The sequence below is a fragment of the Heptranchias perlo genome, unplaced genomic scaffold (assembly GCF_035084215.1).
Source record: "Heptranchias perlo isolate sHepPer1 unplaced genomic scaffold, sHepPer1.hap1 HAP1_SCAFFOLD_185, whole genome shotgun sequence".
In the NCBI taxonomy this organism is placed as follows: Eukaryota; Metazoa; Chordata; class Chondrichthyes; order Hexanchiformes; family Hexanchidae; genus Heptranchias; species Heptranchias perlo.
The window spans coordinates 367,417-383,007 of NW_027139128.1; the positions used below are offsets into that span (position 1 = coordinate 367,417).

General features: G+C 50.8%; 1 protein-coding gene across 1 annotated transcript in view; it reads right to left on the reverse strand.

Annotated features, from left to right (window-relative positions):
- LOC137309862 (rab-like protein 6) overlaps positions 1–15,591 on the reverse strand; it is a 146,854-nt gene that overhangs the window by 101,823 nt on the left and 29,440 nt on the right. The window contains exons 4-6 of the mRNA XM_067977877.1: positions 12,863–12,910; positions 8,584–8,613; positions 2,174–2,226 (exon numbers count right to left, since the gene is read on the reverse strand). Coding sequence (XP_067833978.1) covers positions 2,174–2,226; positions 8,584–8,613; positions 12,863–12,910 — 131 coding nt within the window. The remainder of the gene's footprint in view (positions 1–2,173; positions 2,227–8,583; positions 8,614–12,862; positions 12,911–15,591) is intronic.

Sequence of the window (15,591 nt, forward strand, 5' to 3'; positions counted from 1 at the left end):
CCTCATGCAGCTGGACCCAAGCTGTGCTTGAGGCGCAGGGTAGACAGCTGCTGAGGTTTTGTCAACGCCCATTCCGTGAACGCTGCCAGGACACGGGTGAGTGGTTTCGTTCCCTCAGCTCCTCCCCACCAGTGCTCTCCATCCTTGGATTAACTCTGGATGTGCCTCTCACCATCTACAGACAGCAGCACGGGCTGAATAACCCAGGCTGGTCGGATACTCAGGTGCTCTGTAGTTTCACTCAACCCCCTCTGGGTCAGGCCTTCAGAACAACATTCTTAGGAAATTCATTCGAATCAAATCCACAACAGGCAGACTCGACGTTGTTTTTAGAAGAAACTTGCTGGGTGGGCCAGCTCCTGCTCCATGCTGACATGTGTTCTGAGCCCAGACTAATTGCATAGTTCACAGGTACATAGTGATCCAATGTAAGAGATTAAATGGGTTTGATAGTTACAATACAATAGGATCAAGAGGCAATTCCTCCCCTGCACCCTGCTCCATGGCCTCACCACCATCTATGAAATCTGATTGGGCTGCTTTGACCATCTCTGACTGGCTGCACTCGGTGAAAATGCACTTGCCCCAACCACTTGCTGCCACTACGGCCAGGAACAGGAGCAGAGTACAGGCACGTTCAAGGTCTGCTGAATATGTTCAAGGCTGAGATTGATTTTTGGACTCCCTCGCCTTCTGAACACGACAAACAGGGTGACCACACTGAAACGCCCCTCCACAAGCATCTGATTTGTACTCCGCTCTCTAACTGATCTAGAGTTGTGCTTCAGTGAGCTCGAACTTCCCCCAAGTCTCAGCTCGGAAACGGAGCTGTGTGGATTTAAACACTCGGGAATGACATTGACACTTAAGTTGCGGGTCAACAGACAGTGCAAGTATTTCTCCAGTGGGTCAGGCACTGGGAAGGGACCCTGCAGATTTTAAGACCCAGTACCCACATGAACTTAAATCAAAGGCAAGTTAGAGCAAAGAGCCAACCAAATAAAAAGGCACCAGCCAACCAACCAATCTGAATGCAAACCAACTGCAGGGCTGGAGACTGATACTAACAACAGAAGCTGGAAATCACTGCCAGGTAAACACCGAGGTCCAAACTTCAGAGACACTACGGGCACGGCCAAAGTATCAGAGCCACTTACAATCCTGGAACACTCCCTTCAGGATGGTTGGCTAAAATAGTGTTTGGGAACTTTAGTTCTGGTTCAAATCACTGAACTGCTACCAAAAGGAACAGAGCTACACGTGAAAATGACCAAATGAAGAATGTAGTATATTAGATACACAGCATATCTTAGACACCACACACACGCACGAGACACCTCAACAACTAATAGCTGTAAATTAACGTTTTCATATCTGTTCAGGAGTAACTGTAAAGATTTGCAATGTGACAGGGCATCTTGCAGTGTGTAAATTTTTCAATGCAGGTTTCATTATGTGTAAATACAACCTCTTCTATCCCAATTGATACTTCCTCCCACTCCTCACTTCTGGGCCGAGAGAGCAGGACTGCCAAAGCCGCACAAGTAGCTGTTAGCAGTTCAGTAAAGGGCGGCCTCACTCGGGGATCTCCCTCCCTCCCTCCCTCCTGGGAATCTGATCACACAGCAATGATTAGAATATACAAGGCAATCTCTCGAAGCTACATACAGGGGGTTCAGAAGCAAGTGTGGTCTTGATGTTATGTGGGGTAAGAGGATGGGGGGGGGGGGTAATTGGACTAGGGTGAACAGGCGACTTTCAGCCCCATTCTGAAGTCACATATTCGTTCTGCATTTCTATATAATACTTGGATTTTATATTGTTTATAGTTAAAAACTTACTGAAATTTGGGAAGCAAATAAGTAGAACATAAGAGATTCTCTACATTACAAACTGAGGAGCCGAGAAATGTGAAACTGAGGCACTGCAGTGCCGCCAATGGCAGGAAGGTGTAATTACAGTGTGACATGTTTACATAGGCAGCTTCCATTATAAACAGGGACTTAGGAATTCACAATGGGAAAAGTTCACACAAATGTGACAACAGGAAGGAAGGTTTTATAGACAGGAAGTGCGTGCAGAGGTAATGTTTCTAATAGAATACAGACACAGTATCTGTAATGAGACACCCAGGAATATGCACTGGACCAACTCTAAATATATCCAACTGTACCTCTTGTGGGTCATTCTCCAGTTTCAAGCCATCTCCTTTTTTCCGGCTTTTACCTAAACAAAGGCAACAATTGGTTAACGGCTTGCAAGCAGAAATATTCTTCTCAGAAGCCAAGTATCCCTCTATATTACAAAGGCCATCTATTCCCCATTATTCCCTTCTTCAGTACCAGTGGAAGGGAACGAATGACGAGCGAGGAAACATCACAGACATTTACCCTTTCGGTTCCAAAACAACAGCGGGCTGCTTCAATTGGGCCAATGACTCAGATTCCTGTTTCCTTTCCATAACATTCTTGTATCAAAATAAGCTGCTTTATTTTATCCTCAACTTTTATATCCATATTTTGCTTACACTTCAGGTTTTAAAAATTCTAGTTTTCCGTTTAGTTCTCACTAATTTTCCCTTTTTCAGTTTTCTTGTGAATTTCTAATGGATGCTAGTGATGGGGAATTCAACATTTGGATACAGAGTAAAGCTCCCTCTACACTGTCCCATCAAACACTCCCAGGGCAGGTACAGCACGGGTTAGATACAGAGTAAAGCTCCCTCTACACTGTCCATCAAACACTCCCAGGGCATGTACAGCACGGGTTAGATACAGAGTAAAGCTTCCTCTACACTGTCCCATCAAACACTCCCAGGGCAGGTACAGCATGGGTTAGATACAGAGTAAAGCTCCCTCTACACTGTCCCATCAAACACTCCCAGGGCAGGTACGGCACGGGTTAGATACAGAGTAAAGCTCCCTCTACACCGTCCCATCAAACAATGTACATCAAGCAAGATGCAGAGTAAAGCAGAGTGGCAATGCAAATGTGTTTTAAATAATGTAACAAGCAGGTTTAGTCGAGGTCCAGAAGAACAATCTCTCTGCTAGAACGGGGAAGCCCCCATCATTAATTGCTACATTCGTCCCCAGTTTCCCACTGGCCCCTTTGTATTCAGCCATTCACTTCGGTTCGTGATTTTTAAAATAGAATCATAGAATCATAGAAGTTACAACATGGAAACAGGCCCTTCGGCCCAACATGTCCATGTCGCCCAGTTTATACCACTAAGCTAGTCCCAATTGCCTGCACTTGGCCCATATCCCTCGATACCCATCTTACCCATGTAACTGTCCAAATGCTTTTTAAAAGACAAAATTGTACCCGCCTCTACTACTGCCTCTGGCAGCTCGTTCCAGACACTCACCACCCTTTGAGTGAAAAAATTGCCCCTCTGGACCCTTTTGTATCTCTCCCCTCTCACCTTAAATCTGTGCCCCCTCGTTATAGACTCCCCTACCTTTGGGAAAAGATTTTGACTATCGACCTTATCTATGCCCCTCATTATTTTATAGACTTCTATGAGATCTCCCCTTAACCTCCTACTCTCCAGGGAAAAAAGTCCCAGTCTGTCTAACCTCTCCCTGTAAGTCAAACCATCAAGTCCCGGTAGCATCCTCGTAAATCTTTTCTGCACTCTTTCTAGTTTAATAATATCCTTTCTATAATAGGGTGACCAGAACTGTACACAGTACTCCAAGTGTGGCCTCACCAATGCCCTGTACAACTTCAACAAGACATCCCAACTCCTGCATTCAATGTTCTGACCAATGAAACCAAGCATGCTGAATGCCTTCTTCACCACCCTATCCACCTGTGACTCCACTTTCAAGGAGCTATGAATCTGTACTCCCAGATCTCTTTGTTCTATAACTCTCCCCAACGCCCTACCATTAACGGAGTAGGTCCTGGCCCGATTCGATCTCCCAAAATGCATCACCTCACATTTATCTAAATTAAACTCCATCTGCCATTCATCGGCCCACTGGCCCAATTTATCAAGATCCCGTTGCAATCCTAGATAACCTTCTTCACTGTCCACAATGCCACCAATCTTGGTGTCATCTGCAAACTTACTAACCATGCCTCCTAAATTCTCATCCAAATCATTAATATAAATAACAAATAACAGCGGACCCAGCACCGATCCCTGAGGCACACCGCTGGACACAGGCATCCAGTTTGAAAAACAACCCTCTACAACCACCCTCTGTCTTCTGTCGTCAAGCCAATTTTGTATCCAATTGGCTACCTCACCTTGGATCCCATGAGATTTAACCTTATGTAACAACCTACCTTGCGGTACCTTGTCAAATGCTTTGCTGAAGTCCATGTAGACCACGTCTACTGCACAGCCCTCATCTATCTTCTTGGTTACCCCTTCAAAAAACTCAATCAAATTCGTGAGACATGATTTTCCTCTCACAAAACCATGCTGACTGTTCCTAATTAGTCCCTGCCTCTCCAAATGCCTGTAGATCCTGTCCCTCAGAATACCCTCTAACAACTTACCCACTACAGATGTCAGGCTCACTGGTCTGTAGTTCCCAGGCTTTTCCCTGCCGCCCTTCTTAAACAAAGGCACAACATTTGCTACCCTCCAATCTTCAGGCACCTCACCTGTAGCGGTGGATGATTCAAATATCTCTGCTAGGGGACCCGCAATTTCCTCCCTAACCTCCCATAACGTCCTGGGATACATTTCATCAGGTCCCGGAGATTTATCTACCTTGATGCGCGTTAAGACTTCCAGCACCTCCCTCTCTGTAATATGTACACTCCTCAAGACATCACTATTTATTTCCCCAAGTTCCCTAACATCCATGCCTTTCTCAACCGTAAATACCGATGTGAAATATTCATTCAGGATCTCACCCATCTCTTGTGGTTCCGCACATAGATGACCTTGTTGATCCTTAAGAGGCCCTACTCTCTCCCTAGTTACCCTTTTGCCCTTTATGTATTTGTAGAAGCTCTTTGGATTCACCTTTGCCTGATCTGCCAAAGCAATCTCATATCCCCTTTTTGCCCTCCTGATTTCTCTCTTAACTCTACTCCGGCAATCTCTATACTCTTCAAGGGATCCACTTGATCCCAGCTGCCTATGCATGTCATATGCCTCCTTCTTCTTTTTGACTAGTGCCTCAATCTCCCGAGTCATCCAAGGTTCCCTACTTCTACCAGCCTTGCCCTTCACTTTATAAGGAATGTGCTTACCCTGAACCCTGGTTAACACACTTTTGAAAGCCTCCCACTTACCAGACGTCCCTTTGCCTGCCAACAGACTCTCCCAATCAACTTCTGAAAGTTCCTGTCTAATACCATCAAAATTGGCCTTTCCCCAATTTAGAATTTTAACTTTTGGGCCAGACCTATCCTTCTCCATAGCTATCTTGAAACTAATGGAATTATGATCACTGGTCCCAAAGTGATCCCTCACTAACACTTCTGTCACCTGCCCTTCCTTATTTCCCAAGAGGAGGTCAAGTTTTGCCCCCTCTCTAGTCGGGCCATCCACATACTGAATGAGAAATTCCTCCTGAATACACTCTGCTTATGTGCATTGTTTCAAATTTCCAATCGTCAGTGTACATAAAACTAAACATGAAGGCTGCAAATCCCCTTGGTACTGTGCCAGATAACTCACCGTACTTGTGTATTCAAATATTGAAATATCCACTAATTCGAAATGAGGAACTTTCGGTAGAATGTATGACCATCATCAAAAGCACCCAGACTATCAGACAGGAACAGATTCAGCTTTGGGGGGGCGGCGGGGGGAACGCTGCGAGGGCAAGGGGGAAAAGAGAATTCTCCTGCTGCACTTTCAATACTGGCTGTGGGATCTTTTACAGCCACCTGAGAGGGTAGACGGGGCCTCGGTTTAACGTCACCTCCAACAGTGCAGCACTCCCTCAGTACTGCCCCTCCGACAGTGCAGCACTCCCTCAATACTGACCCTCCGACAGTGCAGCACTCCCTCAGTACCGACCCTCCGACAGTGCAGCACCCCCTCAGTACCGCCCCTTCGACAGTGCAGCACCCCCTCAGTACTGCCCCTCCGACAGTGCAGCACCCCCTCAGTACCGCCCCTTCGACAGTGCAGCACCCCCTCAGTACTGACCCTCCGACAGTGCAGCACCCCCTCAGTACTGCCCCTCCGACAGTGCAGCACTCCCTCAGTACTGCCCCTTCGACAGTGCAGCACCCCCTCAGTACTGCCCCTCCGACAGTGCAGCACCCCCTCAGTACTGCCCCTCCGACAGTGCAGCACTCCCTCAGTACTGCCCCTTCGACAGTGCAGCACCCCCTCAGTACTGCCCCTCCGACAGTGCAGCACTCCCTCAGTACTGACCCTCCGACAGTGCAGCACCCCCTCAGTACTGCACTGGGAGCGTCAGCCTGGATTATGTGCTCATGTCTCTGGAGTGGAATTTGAACCCACGACTTTCGGCGAGAACGATACCCACTGAGCGACGGCTAAATAATAGCATATGGAGAAAACAAGGGCTATGGCTATCGTACATGGCCATTGACGGGCATTTTGTCTTCTAATTCCCAATACCAAATTGAATTTAACCTTGCTGTCTAAATTAGTTACCTGCTGGTATTTCATGGTACATGGGTGGGGTCAAGAGGAGTGTAGTGTATAGAGCTTGGGTGTTGCACAGGACAAGCGGACCAATGAAATCGATGCATAAGGTTTGCAGATTAAATCCTCCAACACTCAGGAATCTGGCTCAGAGCCGGTATCAGCAAGGGATGCAAAAAGCTGATAAGGATGGAATTTTAAAAATCCACCCAGGATATTTTTAGTCAAATAAAGCAACAGTCAGTGGTTTTGTTATTTTGCAAAACTAACCGCCATACAGAATGCGAGAGTAGTGTGATACCTTTGTGTTCAGTTACGCTGTGGAAAGGGAATGTACAGCACAAAGTAACTGGGTGGAAAGACAAGCCAATCTAAGAGACGGCCTTCGAAACATGAAACGCCATCCTGTGCTGAAGGGGTTAATCAGGATGTTGACACCCAGCTGTGCCGCTGTCTGTGTTCCTAATATTTACCTTCAGATAATCTAATCGCTCATCCTCGTCACTGTATGCAAACCACAAGCACCAGCCAGTCACAAACACATGATCACATATGGAATTTGCTGCCCCAGGAAGCTGTGGAAGCTACATCATTAGATAAATTTAAAACAGAAATAGACAGTTTTCTAGAAGTAAAGGGAATTAGGGGTTATGGGGAGCGGGCAGGAAATTGGACATGAAGCTGAGTTCGGATCGGTCAATGCCCTGTGGGTGGCGCAGAGGGCCCAGGGGCTGTGTGGCCGGGTCCTGCTCCTACTTCTTGTGTTCTTTAGATTTGTGGTTGGGATCAGATCAGCCATGATCTTATTGAATGGCGGAGCAGGCTTGAGGGGCCGATTGGCCTACTCCTGCTCCAATTTCTTATGTTCATATGTTCTTATGTTCAAAGTGCCCGCGGCAGCTGGTCTGAGCCAAGCCAGATCAGGTGTGACAATTACTGCAGCTTCTCTGGGCTCGTGAGGTCAGAAGGGGTGGGGAGTCGGACACATTTTACGTACCTGATTTCTATCAAATGACTCTTGACTGGAAAGTGCATGATTGTGGAGGCCAGGGGAGAGCCGGATCTGGCTCAGCTCACCAGTGATGCCTCCGAAGGTCAAACAGCCCACAAAACTCAGTCAGTGTCTGTGGAACTGTCCCCCAGCGAGAGTCAGTGCCTGTGGAACTGTCCCCCAGTGAGAGTCAGTGTCTGTGGAACTGTCACCCAGCGAGAGTCAGTGCCTGTGGAACTGTCCCCCAGCGAGAGTCAGTGCCTGTGGAACTGTCCCCCAGCGAGAGTCAGTGCCTGTGGAACTGTCCCCCAGCGAGAGTCAGTGCCTGTGGAACTGTCACCCAGCGAGAGTCAGTGTCTGTGGAACTGTCACCCAGCGAGAGTCAGTGCCTGTGGAACTGTCACCCAGCGAGAGTCAGTGCCTGTGGAACTGTCCCCCAGCGAGAGTCAGTGCCTGTGGAACTGTCCCCCAGTGAGAGTCAGTGTCTGGGGAACTGTCCCCCAGCGAGAGTCAGTGTCTGTGGAACTGTCCCCCAGTGAGAGTCAGTGTCTGGGGAACTGTCCCCCAGTGAGAGTCAGTGTCTGTGGAACTGTCCCCCAGCGAGAGTCAGTGCCTGTGGAACTGTCCCCCAGTGAGAGTCAGTGTCTGTGGAACTGTCCCCCAGCGAGAGTCAGTGTCTGTGCTATCGTCCTCCAATGAGAGTCAGTGTCTGTGCTATCGTACCCCAGTGAGAGTCAGTGTCTGTGCTATCGTACCCCAGTGAGAGTTAGCACCTATCGGAGAGGAGGGAAAATCTGGCAAAAGTAAAATATTACAGGTACACATCAGCTGCATTTAAGATTTAATATTCACTGCAACACCATGCACCTTAGATAGCAGAAGCAGTTTATATAAAGGCAAATGTTTACTCTCTTGCTCCCATAGAGAAAGAAACGCCCTCAGCCAAATTGCACACGCAGGTACCAAACGGATCAGCTCTAACCAGTCCGGTTCTCACCTAATGTAGCAGGGAGGAGAAACGTATGACCTGAACAGAATGAAGAGGAGAAAATAATGAAAAGGAGGGTAGACAACTTAAAAAGGATGTGAAGTTGACTACAGAACGCACAGTCATGTATGGAGCCGTACCGGACATAGAAATAGCACCTTTCCGATTCACCTCAGCCGGCTTTATGTCCACATTAGGACCAAGAGCGGAAGTCAGAGAACTTTTCCTGAGTTGTGGAATAAGTAAAAGGGAAACACATTGAAACGGACAGCACAAGATGGGGTCAAGGGACAAATTTTTTTTTCTCTCGGGAGAAATGATTGAGGGATATGGTGAGAAGGTGGGGAGGTGGAGTATCTGGGGGGGGGTGGGGGAGAAAGAGTGCAGGAACAGGAGTAACTGGGATAGGGGGAAGAGACTGCAGGAGTGGGTGGGCGAGGGGGGGGGGGGAGCGGAGCATCTGGGGGGGGGGAGCGGAGCATCTGGGGGGGGGCGGGGGGGTAGGAGTGTAGGGGTATCTGGGGGGTGGGGAGTGTAGGGGTATCTGGGGGGTGGGGAGTGTAGGAGTATCTGGGGGGTGGGGAGTGTAGGAGTATCTGGGGGGTGGGGAGTGTAGGAGTATCTGGGGGGTGGGGAGTGTAGGAGTATCTGGGGGGTGGGGAGTGTAGGAGTATCTGGGGGGTGGGGAGTGTAGGAGTATCTGGGGGGTGGGGAGTGTAGGAGTATCTGGGGGGTGGGGAGTGTAGGAGTATCTGGGGGGTGGGGAGTGTAGGAGTATCTGGGTGGGGTGGGGGGGGGGGGGGGGGGGGGGGGAGTGTAGGAGTATCTGGGGGGTGGGGAGTGTAGGAGTATCTGGGGGTGGGAGTGTAGGAGTATCTGGGGGGTGGGGAGTGTAGGAGTATCTGGGGGGTGGGGAGTGTAGGAGTATCTGGGGGGTGGGGAGTGTAGGAGTATCTGGGGGTGGGGGAGTGTAGAGTATCTGGGGGGTGGGGAGTGTAGGAGTATCTGGGGGGTGGGGAGTGTAGGAGTATCTGGGGGGTGGGGAGTGTAGGAGTATCTGGGGGTGTGGGGAGTGTAGGAGTATCTGGGGGGTGGGGAGTGTAGGAGTATCTGGGGGGTGGGGAGTGTAGGAGTATCTGGGGGTGGGGGAGTGTAGGAGTATCTGGGGGGTGGGGGAGTGTAGGAGTATCTGGGGGGTGGGGGAGTGTAGAGTGTCTGGGGGTGGGGGAGTGTAGGAGTGTCTGGGGGGTGGGGGAGTGTAGGAGTATCTGGGGGGTGGGGAGTGTAGGAGTATCTGGGGGGTGGGGAGTGTAGGAGTGTCTGGGGGGTGGGGAGTGTAGGAGTATCAGGGGGGTGGGGAGTGTAGGAGTATCAGGGGGGTGGGGAGTGTAGGAGTATCTGGGTGGGGGGGGGGGGGGGGGGGGGGGGAGTGTAGGAGTATCTGGGGGGGTGGGGAGTGTAGGAGTGTCTGGGGGGTGGGGAGTGTAGGAGTAATCTGGGGGTGGGGGAGTGTAGGAGTATCTGGGGGTGGGGGGAGTGTAGGGAGTATCTGGGGGGTGGGGAGTGTAGGAGTATCTGGGGGGTGGGGAGGGTGTAGGAGTATCTGAGGGGGGAGGGGGAGTGTAGGAGTATCTGGGGGTGGGTGGGGGGGGAGAGAGTCTAGGAGTATCTGGGGGGGGGGCGAGTGTAGGGGTATCTGAGGGTGGGGGGTGGGGGGAGAGAGTTTAGGAGTATCTGAGGGGGGGGGGTGGAGAGTGTAGGAGTATCTGAGGGTGGGTCGGAGAGTGTTGGAGTATCTGAGGGTGGGTCGGAGAGTGTATAGGAGTATCTGAGGGTGGGTCGGAGAGTGTAGGAGTATCTGAGGGTGGGTCGGAGAGTGTTGGCGTATCTGAGGGTGGGTCGGAGAGTGTAGGAGTATCTGAGGGTGGGTCGGAGAGTGTAGGAGTATCTGAGGGTGGGGTCGGAGAGTGTAGGAGTATCTGAGGGTGGGTCGGAGAGTGTAGCGAGTATCTGAGGGTGGGTCGGAGAGTGTTGGAGTATCTGAGGGTGGGTCGGAGAGTGTAGGAGTATGTGAGGGTGGGTCGGAGAGTGTAGAGTATCTGAGGGTGGGTCGGAGAGTGTAGGAGTATCTGAGGGTGGGTCGGAGAGTGTAGAGTATGTGAGGGTGGGTCGGAGAGTGTAGAGTCATGTGAGGGTGGGTCGGAGAGTGTAGGAGTATCTGAGGGTGGGTCGGAGAGTGTAGGAGTATCTGAGGGTGGGTCGGAGAGTGTAGGAGTATCTGAGGGTGGGTCGGAGAGTGTAGGAGTATCTGAGGGTGGGTCGGGAGAGTGTAGGAGGTATCTGAGGGTGGGTCGGAGAGTGTAGGAGTATGTGAGGGTGGGTCGGAGAGTGTAGGAGTATCTGAGGGTGGGTCGGAGAGTGTAGGAGTATCTGAGGGTGGGTCGGAGAGTGTAGGAGTATCTGAGGGTGGGTCGGAGAGTGTAGGAGTATCTGAGGGGGGTCGGAGAGTGTAGGAGTATCTGAGGGTGGGTCGGAGAGTGTAGGAGTATCTGAGGGTGGGTCGGAGAGTGTAGGAGTATCTGAGGGGTCGGTCGGAGAGTGTAGGAGTATGTGAGAGCAGTGTGTAAAAGCCGACTATTGAGAATGACACTGTCCCAGGCCCAGGTGGTCTGTATCCAGGATACTGTGTTGGGGGAGATGGACAAGGCACCAACCAGAATTCACCAAAACTCTTTGGAACGCAAAGGGTACCGAGGAACCGCTGGTGGTAATTGTTAAAGGGCAAAGGGATCAGCCAGCAAATTGGAAACCAGTTCTTCTTTCCTCAGTGATGTGCGCCTTGATGAAATTAGTCTCACATCCAAAGACGGGGCGATTGAGGTCAATCTGGGCTTGTAAAGTGGTCACTGAATTGAAGTTTTTGGAAATCACAGTAAAGATAAAGGGATGTTACACACATGGATTTTCAGAAGACGTTTGCTAAGACCTGTAACAAAAATCCAGGGCCATGTTATTAATGGGAATAAGCAGCGCGGGAAGGATGATGGCAAGTGATGGAATGGAGAGAATGGGGTAAATGGATGCTTTACAGATTGGTGGGATGTGGGTAGTGGTATGGTCCACGAATCCATGCTGAGACAAACATTAGGAGGGTGACCAAAAGCTTGATTAAAGAGGTGGGTTTTTAAAGAGGGTCTTAAAAGAGGAGAGGGAAGTAGAAAGGCAGAGGGGTTTAGGGAGGGAATTCCAGACCTTAAGGCCTAGACAGCTGAAGACATGGCCGCCAATAGTGGAGCGAAAGGGGGCTCAAAAGGCAAGAGTCAGAGGAACAGAAAGATTGAGGGGGTGGGAGAAGGGGTTACAGAGATGGGGAGGGGCGAGGCCATATTTAAACATGAGGATGAGAATTTTTTTTGAGGCATTGGGTGACAAGGAGCCAATGTGGGTCAGAGAGCACTGGGGTGATGGGTGAACAGGACTTGGTGCAAGTTAGAATACAGGTAGCAGGATTTTCGGATGAAGTGGAATCTACAGAAGGTGGAGGATGGGAGGCCGGCCAGGAGAGCATTGGAATAGTCGAGTCTGGAGGTAACAAAGGCACGGATGAGGGTTTCAGCAGCAGTTGAGCTGAGGCAGGGGCGGAGCCGAGCGATGTGACGGAGGTGGGAGTAGGGGGTCTTGGTGATGGAGCGGATATGGGGACAGAAACTCATCTCAGGGGCATGGATACGAACAGTCTGGTTCATTCTAGTCCCCAAAACCAAAATCTCACAAAAGTAAAACAACTCCATCTGAAGAACGGTCAGGCTCAGACAGAGGTGCGGGGGGGGGCGGGCGCGACGCGAGGGGGCGGGCGCGACGCGAGGGGGCGGGCGCGACGCGAGGGGGCGGGCGCGACGCGAGGGGGCGGGCGCGACGCGAGGGGGCGGGCGCGACGCGAGGGGGCGGGCGCGACGCGAGGGGGCGGGCGCGACGCGAGGGGGCGGGCGCGACGCGAGGGGGCGGGCGCGACGCGAGGGGGCGGGCGCGACGCGAGGGGGCGGGCGCGACGCGAGGGGGCGGGCGCGACGCGAGGGGGCGGGCGCGACGCGAGGGGGCGGGCGCGACGCGAGGGGGCGGGCGCGACGCGAGGGGGCGGGCGCGACGCGAGGGGGAACTTACAAAGTGAGGGCGAAATGAGACAAAAAACAACTCCACAGAGCTCAGACGTGACATTCTGCTCGACCCAGACACCTTTTCAGGATAATTACACAGAGCTTTGATGTTCGAGGTGGTAGAGAGCACTTACCTTTATCCACTATGTCCCACACTTCCACCTTCACAATGTCATCAGTTGCTGCAATAACACAAAAGGTGCAATTTGCATCAGTGAGCTGAACAAATGGAAATTTCACAGGTAACTGACAGCTCCCCCCATGGCCCAAAGCAGTAAAGGCACAGGGGGTGACTGCACCCCAGACACCAGAGGGTAAAGACACAGGGGGTGACTGCACCCCAGACACCAGACTCGAGAGGGTAAAGGCACAGGGGGTGACAAAGCACAGACATCAGACAGGAGACGGTAAAGGTACATGGGGTAACGAGCCACTGACAGCAGACTCGAGAGTTTAAAGGCACAGGATAACAGTCTCAGACACCAGGGGGTGGGCACCAGGATGAAATGTTAGAGTGGAGAAACAAGGTGCACAGGGGACACGGAAGGACAAATAGCACTAGAGTAAAGAATAGTTCAGAAATAGGAGGGATCAGACAGGGGTGAATGCGAAGCAGTCTGAGATGGGTTTGGAGTGCATGTGCGTAAATGCACGTAGTGGGGTAAATAAGGTTGGTGAGCTGCAGGCTTACGTCACCACATGGGACTATGATATAGTGGCAATAACAGAGACCTGGCTCAAAGAAGGGGAGGATTGGGAACTTAATATTCCCGGCTACAAGGTATTCAGGAAAGGAAGGAAAGGAGGCGGGGGTAGGGGGGGAACGGCAGTATTAATCAAAGAAACTATTATAGCATTTGAAAGGGATGGTGTAGTTTTGGGGTCAAAGACAGAACCTATTTGTTTAGAATTAAGGAACAATCGAGGAGCTATTACACTACTGGGTGTATATTATAGGCCACCAAATAGCGGGAAGGAGATAGAGGAGGAGAACATTTGCAGGCAAATTACAGAAAGGTGCAAGAACTATAGTGTAGTGATAATGGGAGACTTCAATTATCCCGACTATAGACTGGGACAGTAACAGTGTGTTCAAGAGAACTTTCTGGAACAGTGAGTTTCCAGCCCAACCAGGAAGGAAGCCGTGCTGGATCTGGTTCTGGGGAATGAAGTGGGGAAGGTGGAGCATGTTTCAGTGGGGGAGCATTTGGGGAACAGTGATCATAATATCATTAGGTTAGAATAGTTATGGAAAAGGACATGGAATGTGAAAATACTTAACTGGAGGAGGGCAAATTTCAGTGAGTTAAAAAGGGGATCTTGCTCAAGTGGATTGAAATCAAAAATTGGTAGGCAAACAGTGAACGGGCAATGGGAGACTTTCAAGGAGGAGATGGTTCGGGTACAGAGTAGACACATCCCTACGAGGGGGAAAGGAGGGGCATCCAAAGCTAGAGCTCCCTGGATGACTAAAGATATAGAAATTTAAATGAAAAAGGAGGCTTATGATGAATGTAAGGTTCATAATACAGTAGAGAACCAGGCTGAATACAGAAAGTACAGAGGAGATCTAAAATAGGGAATAAGAGGGGCAAAGAGAGAGTATGAGAAAAGATTAGTGGCTAACATAAAAAGAAATCCAAAAATCTTTTATGAAAAAAATAAATAGTAGTCAAGGGATGTGCGGGACCGATTAGGGACAAAAAAGATCTTGAGGAGGCAGAGGGCATGGCTGAGGCATTAAATGAATACTTCACATCCATCTTCACTAGGGAGCTTGAGCACAGAGGTTGGGAAAGACGGAGTGAACCTCTAACGGAGTGAACCTCTAACGGAGTGAACCTCTAACGGAGTGAACCTCTAACGGAGTGAACCTCTAACGGAGTGAACCTCTAACGGAGTGAACCTCTAACGGAGTGAACCTCTAACGGAGTGAACCTCTAACGGAGTGAGGACTTTCAACTGGGAATTTGGTGAGTGTGGGAATTAGGTGTAGAGGGAAGGAGGTGCTGAGTGATTTGAACCAAAAAACTGTAGATTGAGACTGGGCGGAGCAGAAAGGGAGACGCACGAGGAATGAAAACATGGCAAGGAGGAGCGCCGGGGGCAAGTCAGTGAGCATTTAGTTCATTGGTTAGTCTTTTCAGTTTTTAGTGGTTATTGGGGATAAAAGGAGCAGGAGCAGAGGTTCGAGAGCAGGGCGGGGATATAAAGGAGAGGGAGCAGTGACCGAGAGCAGGGCGGGGATATAAAGGAGGGAGCAGTGACCGAGAGCAGAGTGGGGATATAAAGGAGAGGGAGCAGTGACCGAGGGCAGGGTGGGGATATAAAGGAGAGGGACCAGTGACCGAGAGCAGGGTGGGAATATAAAGGAGAGGGAGCAGTGACCGAGAGCAGGGTGGGGATATAAAGGAGGGAGCAGTGACCGAGAGCAGGGCGGGAATATAAAGGAGAGGGACCAGTGACCGAGGGCAGGGCGGGGATATAAAGGAGAGGGACCAGTGACCGAGAGCAGGGTGGGGATATAAAGGAGAGGGAACAGTGACCGAGGGCAGGGTGGGGATATAAAGGAGAGGGACCAGTGACCGAGAGCAGGGTGGGGATATAAAGGAGAGGGACCAGTGACCGAGGGCAGGGTGGGGATATAAAGGAGAGGGACCAGTGACCGAGGGCAGGGCGGGGATATAAAGGAGAGGGACCAGTGACCGAGGGCAGGGCGGGGATATAAAGGAGAGGGACCAGTGACCGAGGGCAGGGCGGGGATATAAAGGAGAGGGACCAGTGACCGAGAGCAGGGCGGGGATATAAAGGAGGGAGTAGTGACCGAGAGCAGGGTGGGGATATAAAGGAGAGGGAGCAGTGA